Here is a 19,039-nt window from a genome sequence, read left to right as displayed (position 1 = left end):
GATCCATGTGAAAACAGGTCCACCTACATAGCTGCTATAAACTAAAACCCAAATGTGAAGAGAGGCTGACACACAATAGATTTTTATGTTGACTAGTAGACCAGTGCAACTGCAGAATTAAAATAAAGAAATCCTTTTTCCTTTTGGTGGCAATTTTCCCTTTAGATAGCTCTTTCTGCTATCTTCAGCTTCTGCTGGTGGCTTTTAAAGGGGTATTCCAGGCAAAACCTTATATATATATATATATATATATATATATATATATATATATATATAACTATTTTTTATATATCAACTGGCTCCGGAAAGTTAAACAGATTTGTAAATTACTTCTATTAAAAACTCTTAATCCTTCCAATAGTTATTAGCTTCTGAAGTTTTGTGTCTAACTGCTCAATGATGATGTCATGTCCCGGGAGCTGTGCATACTGGGAGAATATCCCCATAGGAACTGCACAGCTCCTAGGACGTGAGTCATCAGAGAGCAGTTAGACAGAAAACAACAACTCAACTTCAGAAGCTAATAACTATTGGAAGGATTAAGATTTTTTAATAGAAGTAATTTACAAATCTGTTTAACTTTCCGGAGCCAGTTGATATATAAAAAAAAGTTTTTGCCTGGAATACCCCTTTAACTTTTTGTTGTTGGCCACAACATCCCCTGTCTACACAGGAGACAAGAGATGTTGGCCATGCAAAATACGTGATCTAGCCATCAGCAGAGGAATGAGCAAACGCTTTTACGTGGGTCAGGAATGAGCCTATTATCAGCCTGTGTAATATTGTATTTGAGGGGCATACAGGAAGCTATAAATTGATCTAATGCCTTTAAGAGAAATTATGGGAACAGTAGTAATTTAAATTCATAATCCTACCTGCATAAACCCTGGCAATACTGAAAATATCTGTACTGCACCGAATTGGGCAATATTATGGATATGAAAATATGCTGGTATAATTGGTTGAACATTCTGCAAACCCCATTAAATTCCCATCACCTAAAGTGATTAAAAAAAAACACCCTTTAGATACAAGGAAAACTTAGAAATGAAAAGAAAGAAATGTGTGTTATAAAGGGAATTTTCTCATTCAGAAAAAAACATGCTTTCTTTGAGTAATAAAGCTATATTGTAGTAGTAGCAGAAAAAAAAGTTTATGTAGACATATTTCAAATAAAAAAATATTAGAATTATTTAGAAAAGTGCTGCATTTCACAATAAAATGTTTTGTTCTATGTTTATATAGGTGCTTGTATTGCAACAAAGAAATATGACACAATGTCAGTATTATATCTATTGGAATTAAATTGCACTACATTATATATTTCTGTAAAAAAAATAAAAACCTAATAAAATGAAACATGTTGCATTTTATATCTAGAAAAAGAACTGAGAAGTGGTGCGTGATAGAGATTTCCCTGATAATGTTTGCTAAAGCTTCTATCATGCATCTCCCCTCAGACCCTACATAGGTTATACATTGGCATCAATTCTGTTATCCACCATATTTGTCAAAAGAAGGGACTGTGTTCCAGATCCATAGCAGATCAGCACCTGTAAGAAGACGTCACACCTAAGGAATCCAGTGGGTGAAAAAAATAATTCCAATTATACATCTATTGCAATAAAATATATAATAGCAAAAGTGACAACTGAATCCACTGTATGAACCTAGTCTCAATGTGCTATACAGCACTGCAGCTAGTCCAGAGGCAGAAAAAGAAATGTAGCTAAGAATAGAAGTATTTAAAGCAGCATCATGGAAAGTGTATGGCTGGATGACATGATACTCAGTGATAATTCACCAATCTACACTGGCCAAGATGATGTAGGAACTTCTGTTATAATAAAACATATAAAGATAACGCCTAAGGCTATGCTCACACGCCGTAAAGTGTGCAAAATGTCTGTCCGGAAAACACAGGCAAATATTTTGCACATCGGGATGTTCTGGCAGCACTAGGACAGTAGGGTAATGCACCATTTCCATAGACGACAATGTATTTCCGAGTGAAAAACACAAATAAACAGTAAGCCGGTCGATTGTTTCTGCTGACACCAAAGTCAGGATTTTCACGGATTAAATATCTGCTGCAGAAATTCAACCCCGTGCACAGTGTGCACACACTTATTTAGGACCTAGGGGATACATGTCAGGTAACAGACCTGAGGAAATGACAATCGTTACCCCATCAGACAATGCATAGCTGTACACTGAAATTTTCAACACTTTTCTGACTCCGTTGATAGAACGATAATGTATCTTGCCAGAGAGTTCTGGTACGGTCTTTTTAAAGGGAATTAAATGAAGAAGAAACAGATCAGATCTCGAATTTACTAGCGAAATCCATACCATGCCCCAGGCTGATTCAGATCACAATGTTTTTTTGTTTTTTTTCTTCATATACAAACAAACATAAACCATTGATTAAAATAATTAACTTTTATGTGCTTGTGTTATATTTCACACTAAGGAATCTTCCTTCTGGCAGGGGCCCCAGGCCATGCGGACCTGCACCATCACCATTAACGGCAATGCAGTGCGCGCATAATTCTGCTAAAAGAATAAACAGGGTTATTATTTTGTCACACAAAACAGCGTAGCTGGGCACTGTCCAGATTATATCAGCCTAGGATATTCCTCTCTTGTGCAGGATCCGAACTACTGGGCTAACATATATGTGTGTGTGCCTGCCACGCCCCCTCCCATAGACTTGCATTCAGGGGGCGGGGCATGACATCATGAGGGGCCGGGCTATGACATCACGAGCTCCCGGCGCCGGCTCTAGCTTTCGGAACAGTTTGTTCCGAACGCTGAGCAGCGGAGTATCCCTTTAACCCTGAAAGGCCATGCAGAGTATTGCTGCATCCTGAAAATCGTGCCGCAGCTAGAGCAGAAAGCGGTCTATTCATATGGTATAAAACGTGCATAATGCCCACTTGAAAACACAGGACACACATGTTCAAATGGCGCTAGGACCGCTCTGAAATGCACAGTCTTCATAGACAGCAATGCATTTCCAACCGGAATCTACAGAAACATTGAACAGGATCATAGGTTAATCCACTGAAATCAAGATGGAATAACTAACACATTTTTCCTTAGCACCCCCCACCCCCCCAAATCACAAAAAATAAAAAGTTACTAACACATAAATTACATAAAAATGAAGCCTTTATAGCTTTTTAATCTGCAGAAAGTTGTCAGGATGTGGTTAAAAAATTTAATTGCGGAGGTGTAATATATATACACAGCCTTTAAATTCCTAAGTGCAACTACTAAAGATGCTGCATTGCTTTTCTTTTCCGATTGCTCCCTCTAGTGGAATTATTAAGGAAGTGTTTGGGACACACAAGCTGAAAAGAATTGAAAGTAAGGTAACAAGAGCTAGGCTCCATACGGGAGATCGAGGGTTGGACTCCCCATGATCAGACACATCCTACAGTCATGGCCGTAAATGTTGGCACCCCTGAATTTTTTGTCAAGAAAATTAAGTATTTCTCACAGAAAAGAATTGCAGTAACACATGTTTTGCCATACACGTTTACGGAACTAAACCAAAAAAATGGAGGGAAAAAAAAAGCAAATTGGATATAATGTCACACCAAACTCCAAAAATGTGCTGGACAAAATTATTGGCACCCTTAACTTAATATTTTGTTGCACACCCTTTGGAAAAAAATAATTGAAATCGGTCATTTCCTATGACCATCAACAAGCTTCTTACACCTCTCAGCCGGAATGTTGGACCACTCTTCCTTTGCAAACTGCTCCAGATCTCTCTTATTGGAAGGGCGCCTTTCCCCAATAGCAATTTTAAGATCTCTCCACAGGTGTTCAATGGGATTTAGATCGGGACACTTCAGAACTCTCCAGCGCTTTGTTGCCATCCATTTCTGGGTGCTTTTTGACGTATGTTTAGGGTCATTGTCCTGCTGGAAGACCCAAGATCTCGGACGCAAACCCAGCTTTCTGACACTGGGCTGTACATTGCGACCCAAAATCCATTGGTAATCCTCAGATTTCATGATGCCTTGCACACATTCAAGGCACCCAGTGCCAGAGGCAGCACAACAACCCCAAAACATCATTGAACCTCCACCATATTTCACTGTAGGTACTGTGTTCTTTTCTTTGTAGGCCTCATTCCATTTTCAGTAAACAGTAGAATGATGTGCTTTACCAAAAACCTCTATCTTGGTCTCATCTGTCCACAAGACATTTTCCCAGAAGGATTTTGGCTTACTCAAGTTCATTTTGGCAAAACGTAGTCTTGCATTTTTATGTTTCTGTGTCAGCAGTGGGGTCCTCCTGGGTCTCCTGCCATAGTGTTTCATTTCATTTAAATTTCGACGGAAAGTTTGCGCTGACACTGATGCTCCCTGAGCCTGCAGGACAGCTTGAATATCTTTGGAACTTGTTTGAGGCTGCTTATCCACCATCCGGACTATCCTGCGTTGACACCTTTCATCAATTTTTCTCTTCCGTCCATGCCCAGGGAGATTAGCTACAGTGCCATGAGTTGCAAACTTCTTGATAATGTTGTGCACTGTGGACAAAAGCAAATCTAGATCTCTGGAGATGAACTTGTAACCTTGAGATTGTTTATATTTTCCCACAATTTTGGTTCTCAAGTCCTCAGACAGTTCTCTTCTCCTCTTTCTGTTGTCCATGCTTAGTGTTGGACACACAATGCAAAGACTAAGTGAACTTCAGGTGTAATTCTTATATTGCCCACACCTGTTACTTGCCTCAGGTGAGTTTAAAGGAGCATCACATGCTTGAAACAATCTTATTTTTCCACAATTTTGAAAGGGTGACAATAATTTTGTCCAGCACATTTTTGGAGTTTGATGTGACATTATGTCCTATTTGCTTGTTTTCTCCCTTTTTTGGTTTAGTTCCAATACACACAAAGGGAATAAACATGTGTATAGCAAAACATTTGTTACTGCAATCCTTTTTTGTGAGAAATAGTTCATTTTCTTGAAAAATTTCAGGGGTGCCAACATTTATGGCCTGTATATCATATACAAGAAAAAGCGGGCTCAGCAACAATAATCATACCCAGGGTGCCAAGGTGCAGATCAATAAACTAACATTGCAGCACAAGAAAAGACTATGCCAAAAAGCGCACACCTACTGTTAATTTATAATGGAAAATATGTTTTATTACAATTTCAACATTATAATACAGCAGACAAGGACATTTAAACACATCTAAAAGGCCCAAAGGCCATTACACAACAGGGGGGACCCTCTAAAAGAGGGGGGAGACCACTCCCGGGGCACCTGTTTAATAACAATCTATATATTGCACTAGTCCTAAACAGCTCTAATCAGGACAATCCCCCTGAGGAAGTTGCCAACCTGCAGGCCTAGGGGGGCACCTGCGAGGTTATTCTCCATCTGCTGTCCATAGCCCTGTTTTTCCAGTATTGTATTGCTGCATACAGGTTGGATTTGCATTTGATCCTTTACAGGTTGATTCTCTTGGCCTTATTATTTGTCTGAGGAAAACTTTTTTATGTGACTTGTATTGTTATTTTTGCGGCTATACGATTAGAGTTGTTTAGGACTAGTGCAATATATAGATTGTTATTAAACAAGTGCCTCTTTTGGGGGGGGGGGGGGGGTCGCCCCTGTTGTGTAAAGGCCTTTTAGATGTTTTTAAATGTCCTTGTCTGCTGTATTATGTTGAAATTGTAATAAAACATATTTTCCATTATAAATTAACAGTGGGTGTGCGCTTTTTGGCATATTGTCTTTTCTTGTGCTGCAACATTTACGGCCATGACTGTATATCCTATCCCCTATATTATAAATGTCATATCAGTGGTTGTCTAAACATTAGTACTAGAAGGCTAAAAAGTGTCCCCCACACTGTTTCTAATTAAAAAGAGGGGTGAAACACAGGGCCAGGCACCCCTCCCCCATCTTTTTTTTTTTTTATCCCCTTTCTAGCTTATAGTTTTCTCCTTTCCAAATATATTGGTTTCTCCTTTGTCCTCCCCCTCCAGTTTGATAGAATTTGTATATGCACATCTAGAAAAATAGAATATGTCAGCAGATAAGAACCATTTGGCCCATCTAGTCTGCCCAATATTCTGGTCCTATCTCATATCAAGCCTTAAAGGGGTAATCCACCCCTAGGGGATAAGATGTCTGATTGCGGGGGTCCCGCCGCTGGGGACCCCCGCAATATAGCATGCGGCACCCACCTGTTTCTGGTCCGGAAGCGCTGAGGGGACGGGGCGTGACGTCACACGGGGACAGAGTCATGACGTCACGAACTTCCGTTCCCGTGGTCGGGACCCAGACCCTCCAGCGCTTCCGGACCAGAAACAGGTGGATGCCGCATGCTATATTGCGGGGGTCCCCAGCGGCGAGACCCCCACGATCAGACATATTAGGGGATAAGATGTCTAGGGGTGGAGTACCCCTTTAAACGTATCTAGCAAATTTTGTTCAGTATAATGCACATAGGGGTTTATTTGGATGTATTGACCCTAAAGTTTATAAATGTGACTGAAGAGCCAGAAAACTTATACATTTGCTGTGAGCAGCTGCATGCCAATCCATGTGGATATCCCCACCCTCCTCGATGATTGTTTTTGGGAAAGCTTTTGCTTCTAATTTGTACAGACTGGGTGGAAGCCTCTATATGTAAGGGAACATAGGGTCTAAAAAAATAAAAAATAAATAAATCATCTGGGAAAGCTTTATTCTCACACTCCCTAATAGCATACAACACAAGATTAAGCAAATGTTTCTTCACGCAATCTAGTACCTCAAGGATGTCACAGATGACTCCCCTTTATGAATCCCCTTTTTTTCCAAGCATCGATTTAGTGTGCGTAAAAAATTCAAAAACCTAATGTTTCTATTGTAACAGTTTTACAAAATATTTTTCATATTTTTGTTTAAAATATACCTGACATTTAGAAAGACTTTAGATATGTCAAAAGTTTTGATCGGTCAGTCTCCGTGCCAAGACCCAGAACGATCAGGGGAACAAATGGGGAAAAGCAAGTGATAGACTTAAAGGGGTACTCCGGTGGAAATTTTTTTTTTTTTTTTTTTAATGAACTGGTGCCAGAAAGTTAAAGAGATTTGTTAATTACTTCTATTAAAAAATATTTTTCCTTCCAGTACTTATTAGCAGCTGTATGCTACAGAGGCTTTTTGAATTTCTTTTTTGTCTTGTCCACAGTGTTCTCTGCTGACACCTCTGTCCATGTCAGGAACTGTCCAGAGCAGTATAGGTTTGCTATGAGGATTTTCTCCTGCTCTGGACAGTTCCGGATACGGGCATCAGGTGTCAGCAGAGAGCACTATGGACAAGACAAAAAAGAAATTTAACCCCTTAAGGACCCGAGCTTTTTCCGTTTTTTCATTTTCAATTTTTCCTCCTTAATTTTAAAAAATCATAACTCTTAAAAATTTTCACCTAAAATTCTACATGATGGCTTATTTTTTGCGTCACTAATTCTACTTTGTAATGACATTAGTCATTTTACCCAAAAATCTACGGTGAAACGGGAAAAAAAATCAATGTGCGACAAAATTGATGAAAAAACACTATTTTGTAAGTTTTGGGGGCTTCCATTTTTACGCAGTACATTTTTCAGCAAAAATGACACCTTATCTTTATTCTGTAGGTCCATACGGTTAAAATGATACCTTACTTGTATAGGTTTGATTTTGTATTACTTCAGAAAAAAATCATGAATACATGCAGGAAAATTTATACGTTTAAAATGGTAATCTTTTGACCCCTATAACTTTTTTATTTTTCTGTGTTCAGGGCGCTACTAGGGCTCATTTTTTGCGCTGTCATCTGAAGTTTTTAGCAGTACCATTTTTGTTCTGATCAGACTTTTTGATCACTTTTTATTCACTTTTTTGTGGTATAAAAAGTGATCAAAAATGCGCTATTTTGAACTTTAGAATTTTTGTTGCGCGTACGCCATTGAACGAGCGGTTTAAAAAGCGGTATATTTTTATAATTCGGACATTTCCGCACGCGGCGATACCACATATGTTTATTATTATTTACATAATGTTTTTTTTATTCTTGGAAATGCCGGGTGATTCAAACTTTTATTAGGGGAAGGGATAATTGAAAGGGTTAATGATTTTTTTTTACACTTTTCTTATGCAATATTATAGCTCCTATAGGGGGCTATAATAGTGCATGTACTGATCTTTTACTCTGATTGATCCATCTCCATAGGAATGGATCAATCAGGGTTTTCGGCGATTGAATGCTCAAGCCTGGATCTCAGGCTTGAAGCATTCATTCGGCGATCGGACAGCACAGGAGAAGGTAAGAAGACCTCCTCCTGTGCTACAGCTGTTCGGCATGCCGCGATTATACCGCGGCGATCCCGAACAGCTCCCTGACCTAGCCGGGCACTTTTACTTTCGTTTTTAGCCGCGCGGCTAAAGGGTTAATAGCGCGCGGCACAGCGATCAGTGCCGCGCGCTATTAGAGGCGGGTCCCGGCTTCACTATGACGCCGGGCCCGCCACGATATGATGCGGGGTCACCGTGTGACCCCGCGTTATATCGCAGGACCAGGACCCAGGACGTACCCATACGTCCTGGGTCCTTAAGAGGTTAAAAAGAAAAAAGAATTTCCTCTGTAGCATGAAGCTGCTAAAAAGTACTGGAAGGGTAAAGATTTTTTAATAGAAGTACTTTTTATCTTTCTGGCAACAGTTGAGTTAAAAAATGTTTTCCACTTCAGTACTCCTTTAAAACAGGGCTAAAGGATGGAGATCGTTCCGAGCCAAGGAGTGTAGCTAGCACGCTACGGCATGCTTCTCCCCGCTTGTTCTCCTGATTAGTGGGGGAGACTTCAACTGAGTCAAGTTTTTGACATGTCTCTATGAAACGTAAAGTTTTTTTTTAAATTACCGGGACACTTTAAATGTGCTTTTCAACCAAGCCATGCCTCCATGTGGCCAGAATTCAAAAAGGTGTCCTCACAAGGAATACAAATGCCACTGCAATTCAAAACATTTTAATATTATAAAAATAATACAATGTCTACTCATAATTCTAAGAAAACACTACTATCACTTGTAGGACAGTGTTAGCCTTCCTCAGCACGATAGTCCTCAGCACTAAGTTAGTATATGAATGTAAGAACATGTGATCTGTGTCAAGGTGAGAGTTTTTGTTCTGGTAGAACTTTCTAAGATAAGAAACACTGAACAAATTCATGCAGCATTAACACGTCCTCGACTTGTAAAAAAGTGTTGGCAATGTCCGTACATCTTCGTGTCTATATTCCAGTAGTAACCATCAATATAGAACATCCCAAAATCTGTCAGATGCCTAACTTCATGGCCACGTAACATGCTGGATCTTCTTCTTTGCTTCTGAAGGTTTCCCATCATTCTGAAAAAGAGTTGGTGAAATTCTTAGTTGTATATAAGTGAAGACCCCTTACATTCCAGTGCATGACTTGCTAAATAACTATATCGTATAACTGTCTACTATGGGCAACATCATGAAGAAACAGCAGTAAAGGCTATGAACCAATGTATTCCCATCATATCAACACAAGTTCTCATAGATGTGGGTCGCACTTCTGGGACCTGCACCTATCTTGAGAATAAGGGTCTATTCACACGGCAGAATTTCCGCTTGCGGAATTCCGCCTCAAATTAAAGCCTATAAACTTCTATGACATTCTGTACTCCCATTCACACTTCTGAATTTCTGCTTGCGGAATTCCGCAAGCAGAAATTCAGAAGTGTGAATGGGAGTAGGGAATCCCATAGAAGTCTATGGGCTTTAATTTGAGGTGGAAATTCTGCCGTGTGAATAGACCCTTAGGGCCCTGTAGCCTTTTCTGGCGGCTGGAAGTGGTTGAAAAAAATAAAATGGCACAGTGATAGCAAACATGGATAGGCCATACGTTTCGGGGGATGGGTATAATCCTTTAATCTACTCATTTAGGCCTATAAAATACATGCATATTTTTAAAAGGCAGCATGCAATACTTTCATATATTCTGTGGATGGAATGTCTGTTGAGCGTTTAATATATTGATGCTCCCATATATAACCATTACTATATCTGTGTTTCGGAGGGGCTAGTTTATAAAATTCAATATGCTGCCTAAAAAACAGCCAATCAGTATTACAAATGGACAATACTGATGCAATATGGATAGACAGGGTTTACACATACTATTTTGGTCAGTATTTTGTTCCCAATTTAGAACCAAAACCATATGGATGGCCAGGAATTGCCTCATCTACAACAGGGAGGACATGTCCGTCCAGGACTGCCGCAGACTGGTCCACAGCCGGCTTAGAGACTATTCCATCTTGGACTGTCCGGACGTCGATGAAGAAGAAGATTAACTCCCCTACCTCCCCATACGTTTGCCCAGTAGTTTGACCCTGTGATCTGCCCTCCCCTCTACCCCCATTTAACCCACACCCCTCCCCGATCACAGACTGTAATGTGTTGTTGTTTTTTGACTTGGTTTCTTTGATATCGAGTGATGGAGCGGAGTGTTAGTGTAGCATGTGGTATAGTGTATAGTTTAGGGAACCTGTGCTGTATATTGTACTGTTATGCTTTGTGTGATTGTAATTTATTGTATGACTTGTAATGACGACTGAATGACAAATAAAGCTCTTTCAATACCTTTAGAACCAAAACCAGGAGCGAGCCCAAAAGACAGCAAAAAAAGCAAATCTTTCCAATATAGTTTAGTTTTCACTCCTGGTTTTGAGTAAAAATACTGTCCCAATACTATGTGTAAACCAAGCCATACAATGTGAATAGCCGCATAGATTAACAACGATGGCTCTATAAAGCTGATCAAATACAGGGTGACTAAAATGATGTAAAAAAAAAATGGAAAAATATAAAAGTTTATCAACATGAAAAGAAACTACTATCTATATATAAATGTGACAAGGCATATGTCTAGATGATACTTCAGTCCATGATGTAGTACCACAGAAAGAAATTGGAGGATGCTATATTTGGCGATCGTGGAGAAAAGCATAACATTGGTAAATCCTATCTGTAACATTCAGGTTGAGTTTCTTTCAGGTATTGGCAAACATCCGAATGAAAGTGTGGAGGTGCACCAGTTAATTGCGCACAAGAGACTGGGCTCTGCCAGCTGGCCACCCCTGCCTCCGTCCGCCATAATGCTGCCACTGCAATTTGCATATTCCTTTTCTTCAACTCCACATCTTCGTGACATGGAGTTGTCGGTCACGTGAACGCTGCGCTCTGTCGGTAGAGCGCATATGCTGGCAGATTACAAACAGCTCTTACGTGTTACATACTGCCCTCATCAGTCAGGGCTCTCATGTCATCAGGACGTGAGAGCCATAAGGATTCGGCTGGCGCATGCAGACAGAGTGCAGCGCTAATGTGGCCGGCAACTCCACGTCACTTGGACGTGGAGTTGAAAAAAATGAATATGCAGATTGCAGGGACGGCGTTATGAGCTGACGGACAGAGAAGCCCCGCCTCCTGTGCGCAATTAAATGAATTGAGCAGCTGACCTTCAGTAGCCCATATCACCGGAACAAGTGGACAGAATTTAGTAAGTGACCCCTCTTTGAACTCCCGGTCACCCACTCTACAAGCCAGTGTTTAAGGTTTAAAGTGGGTGATCAGGCAGTTTTCCTTTAAAATGAAAGCTGTGCTGTGATTGTGATTTTGCTTTCATTTTCAGTCAATGGCCATATACAAGCGAGATTACTTTAAAGGGGTACTCCGGTGGAAAACTTTTTATTTTTTATATATTTTTTTTTAAATCAACTGGTGCCAGAAAGTTAAACATATTTGTAAATGACTTCTATTCAAAATTCTTTACCCTTCCAGTACTTTTTAGCAGCTGTATGCTACAGAGGAAACACTTTTCTTTTTGAATTTCTTTTCTGTCTGACCACAGTACTCTCTGCTGACACCTCTGTCCATGTCAGGAACTGTCCAGAGCAGGTTTGCAATGGGGATTTTCTCCTTCTCTGGACAGTTACGGGCAACAGGTGTGAGCAGAGAGCACTGTGGACAAGACAAAAAAGAAATTCAAAAAGAAAAGAATTCCCTCTGTAGCATACAGCTGCTAAAAAGTACTGGAAGGGTTAAGATTTTTTAAATAGTCATTTACAAATCTGTTTAACTTTCTGGCACCAGTTGATTTAAAAATTTTTAATGTTTTCCACCGAGTACCCCTTTGACTCTAGCCTTTTACTTTTACACCATCCTTTTTGACTCGCCCTGAAAATAAACTTATTTATCAGGGGGAAAATCAATGGCAATAAATGCCCAACATTGCCATCTCCTCCGAGTAGAAAGGGGCCATATTATCACAAACATAACTTCTTATGGTATTTCCTTTTAACAATTCAAATAACAATCACTTCAAATAATTACTAAATTAATAAATAAATGTATACATGCAAACACTGTAGCCATTCACTGGCATCAGCAGTCTCATGCCATATACCACCGAGGCCAAAGACTGACTGCAAGAGTAAGACGAATGTATACAGCAGTGTTTCCCAACTATGGTGCCTCCAGCTGTTGCAAAACGACAACTCCCAGCATGCCTGTCTACAGCAATGTTTTCCAACCAGGGTGCCTCAAGCTGTTGCAAAACTACAACTCCCAGCATGCCTGTCTACAGCAATGTTTTCCAACCAGGGTGCCTCCAGCTGTTGCAAAACTACAACTCCCAGCATGCCTGTCTACAGCAATGTTTTCCAACCAGGGTGCCTCAAGCTGTTGCAAAACTACAACTACCAGCATGCCCGGACAGCCTTTGGCTGTCCGGGCATGCTGGTAGTTGTAGTTTTGCAACAGCTGGAGGCACCCTGGTTGGGAAACACTAGTATACAGGGATGTCATCTCCTTAGCACAGATAACTAAAAACATTGAGGACCACTAGAAGGTGACATGATGAGGAATTTAGTAGGTAGGTAATTGTTGTTCTGGAATGGTGGGGAATTTAGTAGGTGAGTAATTGTTGTTTTGTTATTTTATAGCATCCCCTTTACAATAATACTATTACACTAAATTTTAAAGAATTGTGGTATACAAAAAAAGATATTAATGCTGTAACATGAAGAGGAAAACCTGTATATAGTGTCAATAAATAAAGCTATATTTGCATATACAATACATACCGTTACATCGGAGTCCTCTTTCGGAGCAGCTCTTTTTATTTTCACAACACTGACTGGCGGTTGTGTTTTTACTTTTACTGTTGCGGCACTGGACCCAGACGTTGAATGTTCTTGGTTTCCTGTTTGAACCTTTGTTTCTTTGCTGGCTGTTGAACTATTATGGTTGGACACCGGACTGGTGGGTACTGCCCCTGATCTTACTGGTGTGCTGCCTTTTTCCATGCATGACAGGTGAAGCCGCTGAGCTGCGTCTCCATTTTCTGTTTTTTTCACCTTTATACTTGTACTGGTGGAAGCCCCATCAAATACTATAAGAGGACGTTTTCTAACATTTTCAGCACTGTAAAAGAAATTCTGTTTATAGTCAGTCTATGTACTTTTACATCAGTCTCATTTCAATTATGCTGCACTACAATGATAAGTTAAAGGGGTACTCCGGTGGAAATTCTTCTTCTTTTTTTAATCAACTGGTGCCAGAAAGTTAAACAGATTTAAAAATCTTCATCCTTCCAGTACTTATTAGCTGCTATAAACTACAGAAAGAGTTCTTTTCTTTTTGGATTTCTTTTTTTTTTTTGCTCTCTGCCGACACCTCTGTCCATATCAGGAACTGTCAAGAACAGGAGCAAATCCCCATAGTAAACCTATGCTGCTCTGGACAGTTCCTGATACAGGCAGAAGTGTCAGCAGAGAGCATTGTGGACAGAAAAAAAAAAAGAAATCCAAAACACAAAATAACTTTCTCTGTAATATACAGCCGCTAATAAGTACTGGAAGGATAAAGATTTTTTAATAGAAGCAATTTACAAATCTGTTTAACTTTCTGGCACCAGTTGATTAAAAAAAATACAGTATATATATTTTCCACCGGAGTACCCCTTTAACAAGTCTGCAGGGAAACAAAGCAGAAACCAGAAGACATACAAAGTAGAATGAATATCAGTGTCTTCGAGGAGTGACACTATAGCATGCAGTTATATATACAGGCAGGTAGTGGAGATGTCACAACAGTAGGACTGCTCATCATTGCTTCAGACTGACCTGCAACATCATGTAAATAGTAGCACATTTTTAACATATTTTGATTTATTTGATGCATAAAGGGGAACTCTGGCACATTACATATTATCAAGAGAATAGGCACGCTGCAGTGTGCAGACATCCCTTTTTTTTTTATGGAATGTTGGTGTATACCTGGGGTGCACTAAATTAACACAGTGTGAACAAAGCCATACTCACCCAGTGCATGGTGCAGAAGAGCTAGCAAACTATGAGAACCAGGAATGGGGCATATTGGGTGGCCAAGGGTAACATTGATGGCCGTGGTCCAGTGATTGGATACAGGCTCAGGGTACGTTCACACGAGCTGATTTTTTTGCAGGTTTTCCGCTGCGTATTTGAAAGGGGGCGGGCTCTTCTCCGCTGTCCGCAGCATATTTTCCGCAGTGGAATTTACGCTGCGGAAAATCCGCTGCAGTCCCTACTGACTTCAATGGGGCTTGCGACGGATTTTCCACAGCGTAAATTCCGCCGCAGAAAATCTGCTGTGAACAGCCGAGAAGAGCCTGCCCCCTTTCAAATACGCAGCGGAAAACCCGCAACAAAATCCGCTCGTGTGAACGTACCCTCAAGGTCAGCCTGGGGCATTAGTTCTCATCGGGGTCCACAATTACTGATTTGTCACCACAGTGTGGGCTAAGTTCCAGTCTTCATTCATCTTTAGACCTCCTGATAGTCAGTAGGTTTGCCCCTTTTTTTTTATTAATTTTTTTCATGTTACATAGTAGTAGTTAGTATGGTTGAAAAAAGACATACGTCCATCAAGTCCAACCAGACTGATGTTGGCATTTCCCTCACAGTAATACATTCTGGATGTCAGGTCTGCATTTCCAGGATGTTGCTGCCTTCTCTAGCTACCATATCAGCACTGCTCCACTCCTGTATGGCTTTCTACTTCTATACAGCTCATGTGGGTGGGATCTCTTCTGCCTAGACACTAATGCTTAGGAGTGTTAAAGGGGTATTCCTGCTTTATACGTCTTATCCCCTATCCAAAGGATAGGTGATAAGATGTGTGATCTCAGGGGCCATCCGCTGGGGACCCCTGAGATCTCAGCGCATTCTGTGCTGGGCGCTGCCTCCAAGACGGGAACGTGACGTCACAGCCACGCCCCCTAGTGACATCATGCCCACATCACGTCCGCGTCTCAGAGGCAGCACCCGGCACAGAATGTCGGGGGCAGCACCGAGATCTCAGGGGGTTCCCAGCGGTGGGACCCCTGCGATCATACGTCTTATCCCTTGGATAGGGGATAAGATGTATAAAGCCGGAATACCCCTTTAATCCCCCATGGAGCAGTCTGCCATGGGCGCTCGCTCTGCTTTCTCTGTGTACTCATACACAGAATGCTTTCTTGTCTAAAGACAGCATGATGTTGGCTGTTTTAAAACCTCTTTCCCTTTAAAACAGAAACAGCCAGGAACAGTGTGCTGTTGAATTTTTTTCATCAGCTTTTAATACAGTACATCTTCCCTGCAATGCTTAGAACAGTGTTTCCCAACCAGGGTGCCTCCAGCTGTTGCAAAACTACAACTCCCAGCATGCCCGGACAGCCTTTGGCTGTCCGGGCATGCTGGAAGTTGTATTTTTTTAAAACAGCTGGAGGCACCCTGGTTGGGAAACACTGGCTTAGAGTAACAGTAATCTTACCTCCTCTTGTGTGGTTCTTCAAGTTTCTTTACTCCCTTCTTATTCTCCATCAGTTTACCCCATCGGCTCTTGGGTAACTGTCTTTGGGGTAGGGGCATAGCATGTTGGACAAAGATCTCTGTTAATTTCTCTTTGTCATTCACAGCATCGTTGACTACAATGTTTTTCTGAAACAAAAGAAATAAGTTCCTTTTTTAAACAGATAATTTTAAATAGGCAAGAAAAGGTCCACTAAGCCACTCCCACTGAGCGGCACAATTACCGATCGTAGCAGGTAGACCGCAGTAAAGGTCTTCTCATTTTATTGAGCATTCCATTAAAAGTCCCATGCAAGTGACACGATGTGAGCACAAACAACAAAGCAGAGAAACCCTAGAAATGACGCATTTTGAGTCACATGACTCTTAGTCAGGAATAGGTAATAGGTTCACTGCACAGATTTACTGCACTTACAACTAGTGAGTTGTCCTTAGCAAGATTGGAGAATGTCACTGTGCTACCTGGTCCTAAGGAGCAACTTCAACAAAGTTCATAAAAATTGAGATCTAATCTATGGAAACCAATACAGTGTAGATGGTATGCGTAACAAACAGTCAGAATCCGGCGGTTATGGTGTCACATAGCAGTGCCTCCACTGTTATAATAAATGAGGATCATGATGACCATGGATTATATTGTATACGGCCCACTAGTAGCAGGGGCTCCTCATGCTTAGAACCCTTGTACCATGCACAGTATTTTGGTTGTGATGTACCCACAGCACATACAACACATCATTCATAAACCCCACTAGTAGCAGGAGCTCACCACACATTAGGACATCATGTAGAAACATGCTTGCAACATACACTGCTAAAAAATATAAAAGGTGGTGACCACAGAGCACTTCTCAGTTCCTATGTTTCCTGGCTGATGTTTTGGTCACTTTTGAATGTTAGCGGTGCTTTCACTCTAGTGGTAGCATGAGATGGAGTCTACAACCCACACAAGTGGCTCAGGTAGTGCTGCTCATCCAGGATGGCACATCAATGCGAGCTGTGACAAGAAGGTTTGCTGTGTCTGTCAGCGTAGTGTCCAGAGCATGGAGGCGCTAACAGGAGACAGGCCAGTACATCAGGAGACATGGAGGAGGCCGTGGGAGGGCAGCAACCCAGCAGCAGGACCTATACCTCCACCTTTGTGCAAGGAGGAGCAGGAAGAGCACTGCCAGAGCCCTGCAAAATGACCTCCAGCAGGCCACAAATGTGTGTGTGTCCACTCAAACGGTCAGAAACAGACTCCATGAGGGTGGTATGAGGGCCCGACGTCTACAGCTGGCGGTTGTATTTACAGCCCAACACCGTGCAGGATGTTTGGCACCGTGCAAGACTGGCAAATTTGCCACTGGTGCCCTGTGCTCTTTCTAGATGAAAGCAGGTTCACACTGAGCACATGTGACAGAGTCTGGAGATGCTGTGGAGAACGTTCTGCTGCCTGGAACATCCTCCAGCATGACCGGTTTGGCGATAGGTCAGTAATGGTATGGGGTGGCATTTCTTTGGGGTGCCACATAGCCCTCCATGTGCTTGCCAGAGGTAGCCTGACTGCCATTAGGTACCAAGATGAGATCCTCAGACCCCTTGTGAGACCATATGCTGGTGCAGTTGGCCCTGGTTTCCTCCTAATGAAAGACAATGCTAGACCTCATGTGGCTGGAGTGTGTCAGCAGTTCCTGCAAGAGAAAGGCATTGATGCTATGGACTGGCCCGCCCGTTCCCCAGACCTGAATCCGATTGAGCACATCTGGGACATCATGTCTCACTCCAACCACCAACGCCACGTTGCACCACAGGCTGTCCAGGAGTTGGTGGATGCTTTAGTCCAGGTCTGGGAGGACATTCCTCAGGAGACCATCCGCCACCTCACCAGGAGCATGCCCAGGCATTGTAGGGAGGTCATACGGGCACGTGGAGGCCCCACACACTACTGAGCCTCATTTGGATTTGTTTTAAGGACATTTTCATCAAAGTTGGATCAGCCTGTAGTGTGGTTTTCCACTTTGATTTTGAATGTGACTCCATATCCAGACCTCCATGGGTTAATAAATTTGATTTCCATTGATAATTTTGTGCGATTTTGCTGTCAGCACATTCAACTATGTAAAGACGAAAGTATTTCATACGATTAGTTCATTGATTCAGATCTAGGATGTGTTATCTTAGTGTTCCCTTTATTTTTTTGACCAGTGTACATAACATATATGAGGACCCTGGTTAATAAAATGCATATAGCACACATAACATAGATGAGGACCCTGGGTAGTAACATGCATACAGCACACATAACATACATGAGGACCCTGGGTAGTAACATGCATACAGCACACATAACATACATGAGGACCATGGGTAGTAACATGCATACAGCACACATAACATACATGAGGACCCTGGGTAGTAACATGCATACAGCACACATAACATACATGAGGACCCTGGGTAGTAACATGCATACAGCACACATAACATACATGAGGACCCTGGGTAGTAACATGCATACAGCACACATAACATACATGAGGACCCTGGGTAGTAACATGCATACAGCACACATAACATACATGAGGACCCTGGGTAGTAACATGCATACAGCACACATAACATACATGAGGACCCTGGGTAGTAACATGCATACAGCACACATAACATACATGAGGACCCTGGGTAGTAACATGCATACAGCACACATAACATACATGAGGACCCTGGGTAGTAACATGCATACAGCACACATAACATACATGAGGACCCTGGGTAGTAACATGCATACAGCACACATAACATACATGACAGGTCTCACCTGCTCCAGTGACAGCAGCAGGAAGTCCCTGGAAAGCAGCTCCGGGTGCAGGAGAAAATCACAGTCCTGCCCCACTGATCCTGATCTACCACCACCAGCTGCCATCATTAACCCTTCCCATAGACCCTTGCGGCTCACCGGAAGTGATATCGATGGAGTGGCCGACTGCTGTGCCATCCGTAGTCAGGCGACCTGGGTGCAGTATCTGTACCAGCAGAGCTCCATATTGCCCTAGGCAAAGACCGGGGCAGCAGCTGTGACAAAACATCGGCATAATATCTTCTAATACCACATATAGCCATCGCTCATGCTAGAT

General features: G+C 41.7%; 1 protein-coding gene across 2 annotated transcripts; it reads right to left on the bottom strand.

Moving 5' to 3' along the window:
• Nucleotides 1-9,012: 9,012 nt before the first annotated feature.
• Nucleotides 9,013-19,039, bottom strand: C2H2orf49 (chromosome 2 C2orf49 homolog). 2 transcript variants are annotated; one of them, XM_056556122.1, is made up of 4 exons: nucleotides 18,724-19,039; nucleotides 15,886-16,052; nucleotides 13,176-13,515; nucleotides 9,013-9,408 (listed from the first exon to the last, which is right to left on the bottom strand). In XM_056556122.1, the coding sequence occupies exons 1-4, from the start codon at nucleotides 18,898-18,900 to the stop codon at nucleotides 9,352-9,354; spliced, it is 741 nt and encodes a 246-aa protein (XP_056412097.1). In that variant the 5' UTR covers nucleotides 18,901-19,039; the 3' UTR covers nucleotides 9,013-9,351. The 2 variants fall into 2 exon arrangements, with proteins under 2 accessions (XP_056412097.1, XP_056412098.1); XM_056556123.1 differs by having other exon boundaries at nucleotides 18,862-19,039.

This window comes from Hyla sarda, chromosome 2, assembly GCF_029499605.1.
Source record: "Hyla sarda isolate aHylSar1 chromosome 2, aHylSar1.hap1, whole genome shotgun sequence".
Taxonomy (NCBI): domain Eukaryota; kingdom Metazoa; phylum Chordata; class Amphibia; order Anura; family Hylidae; genus Hyla; species Hyla sarda.
Note: the sequence above shows the minus strand (reverse complement) of the source record. Positions and strands in the feature narration are given on the sequence as shown.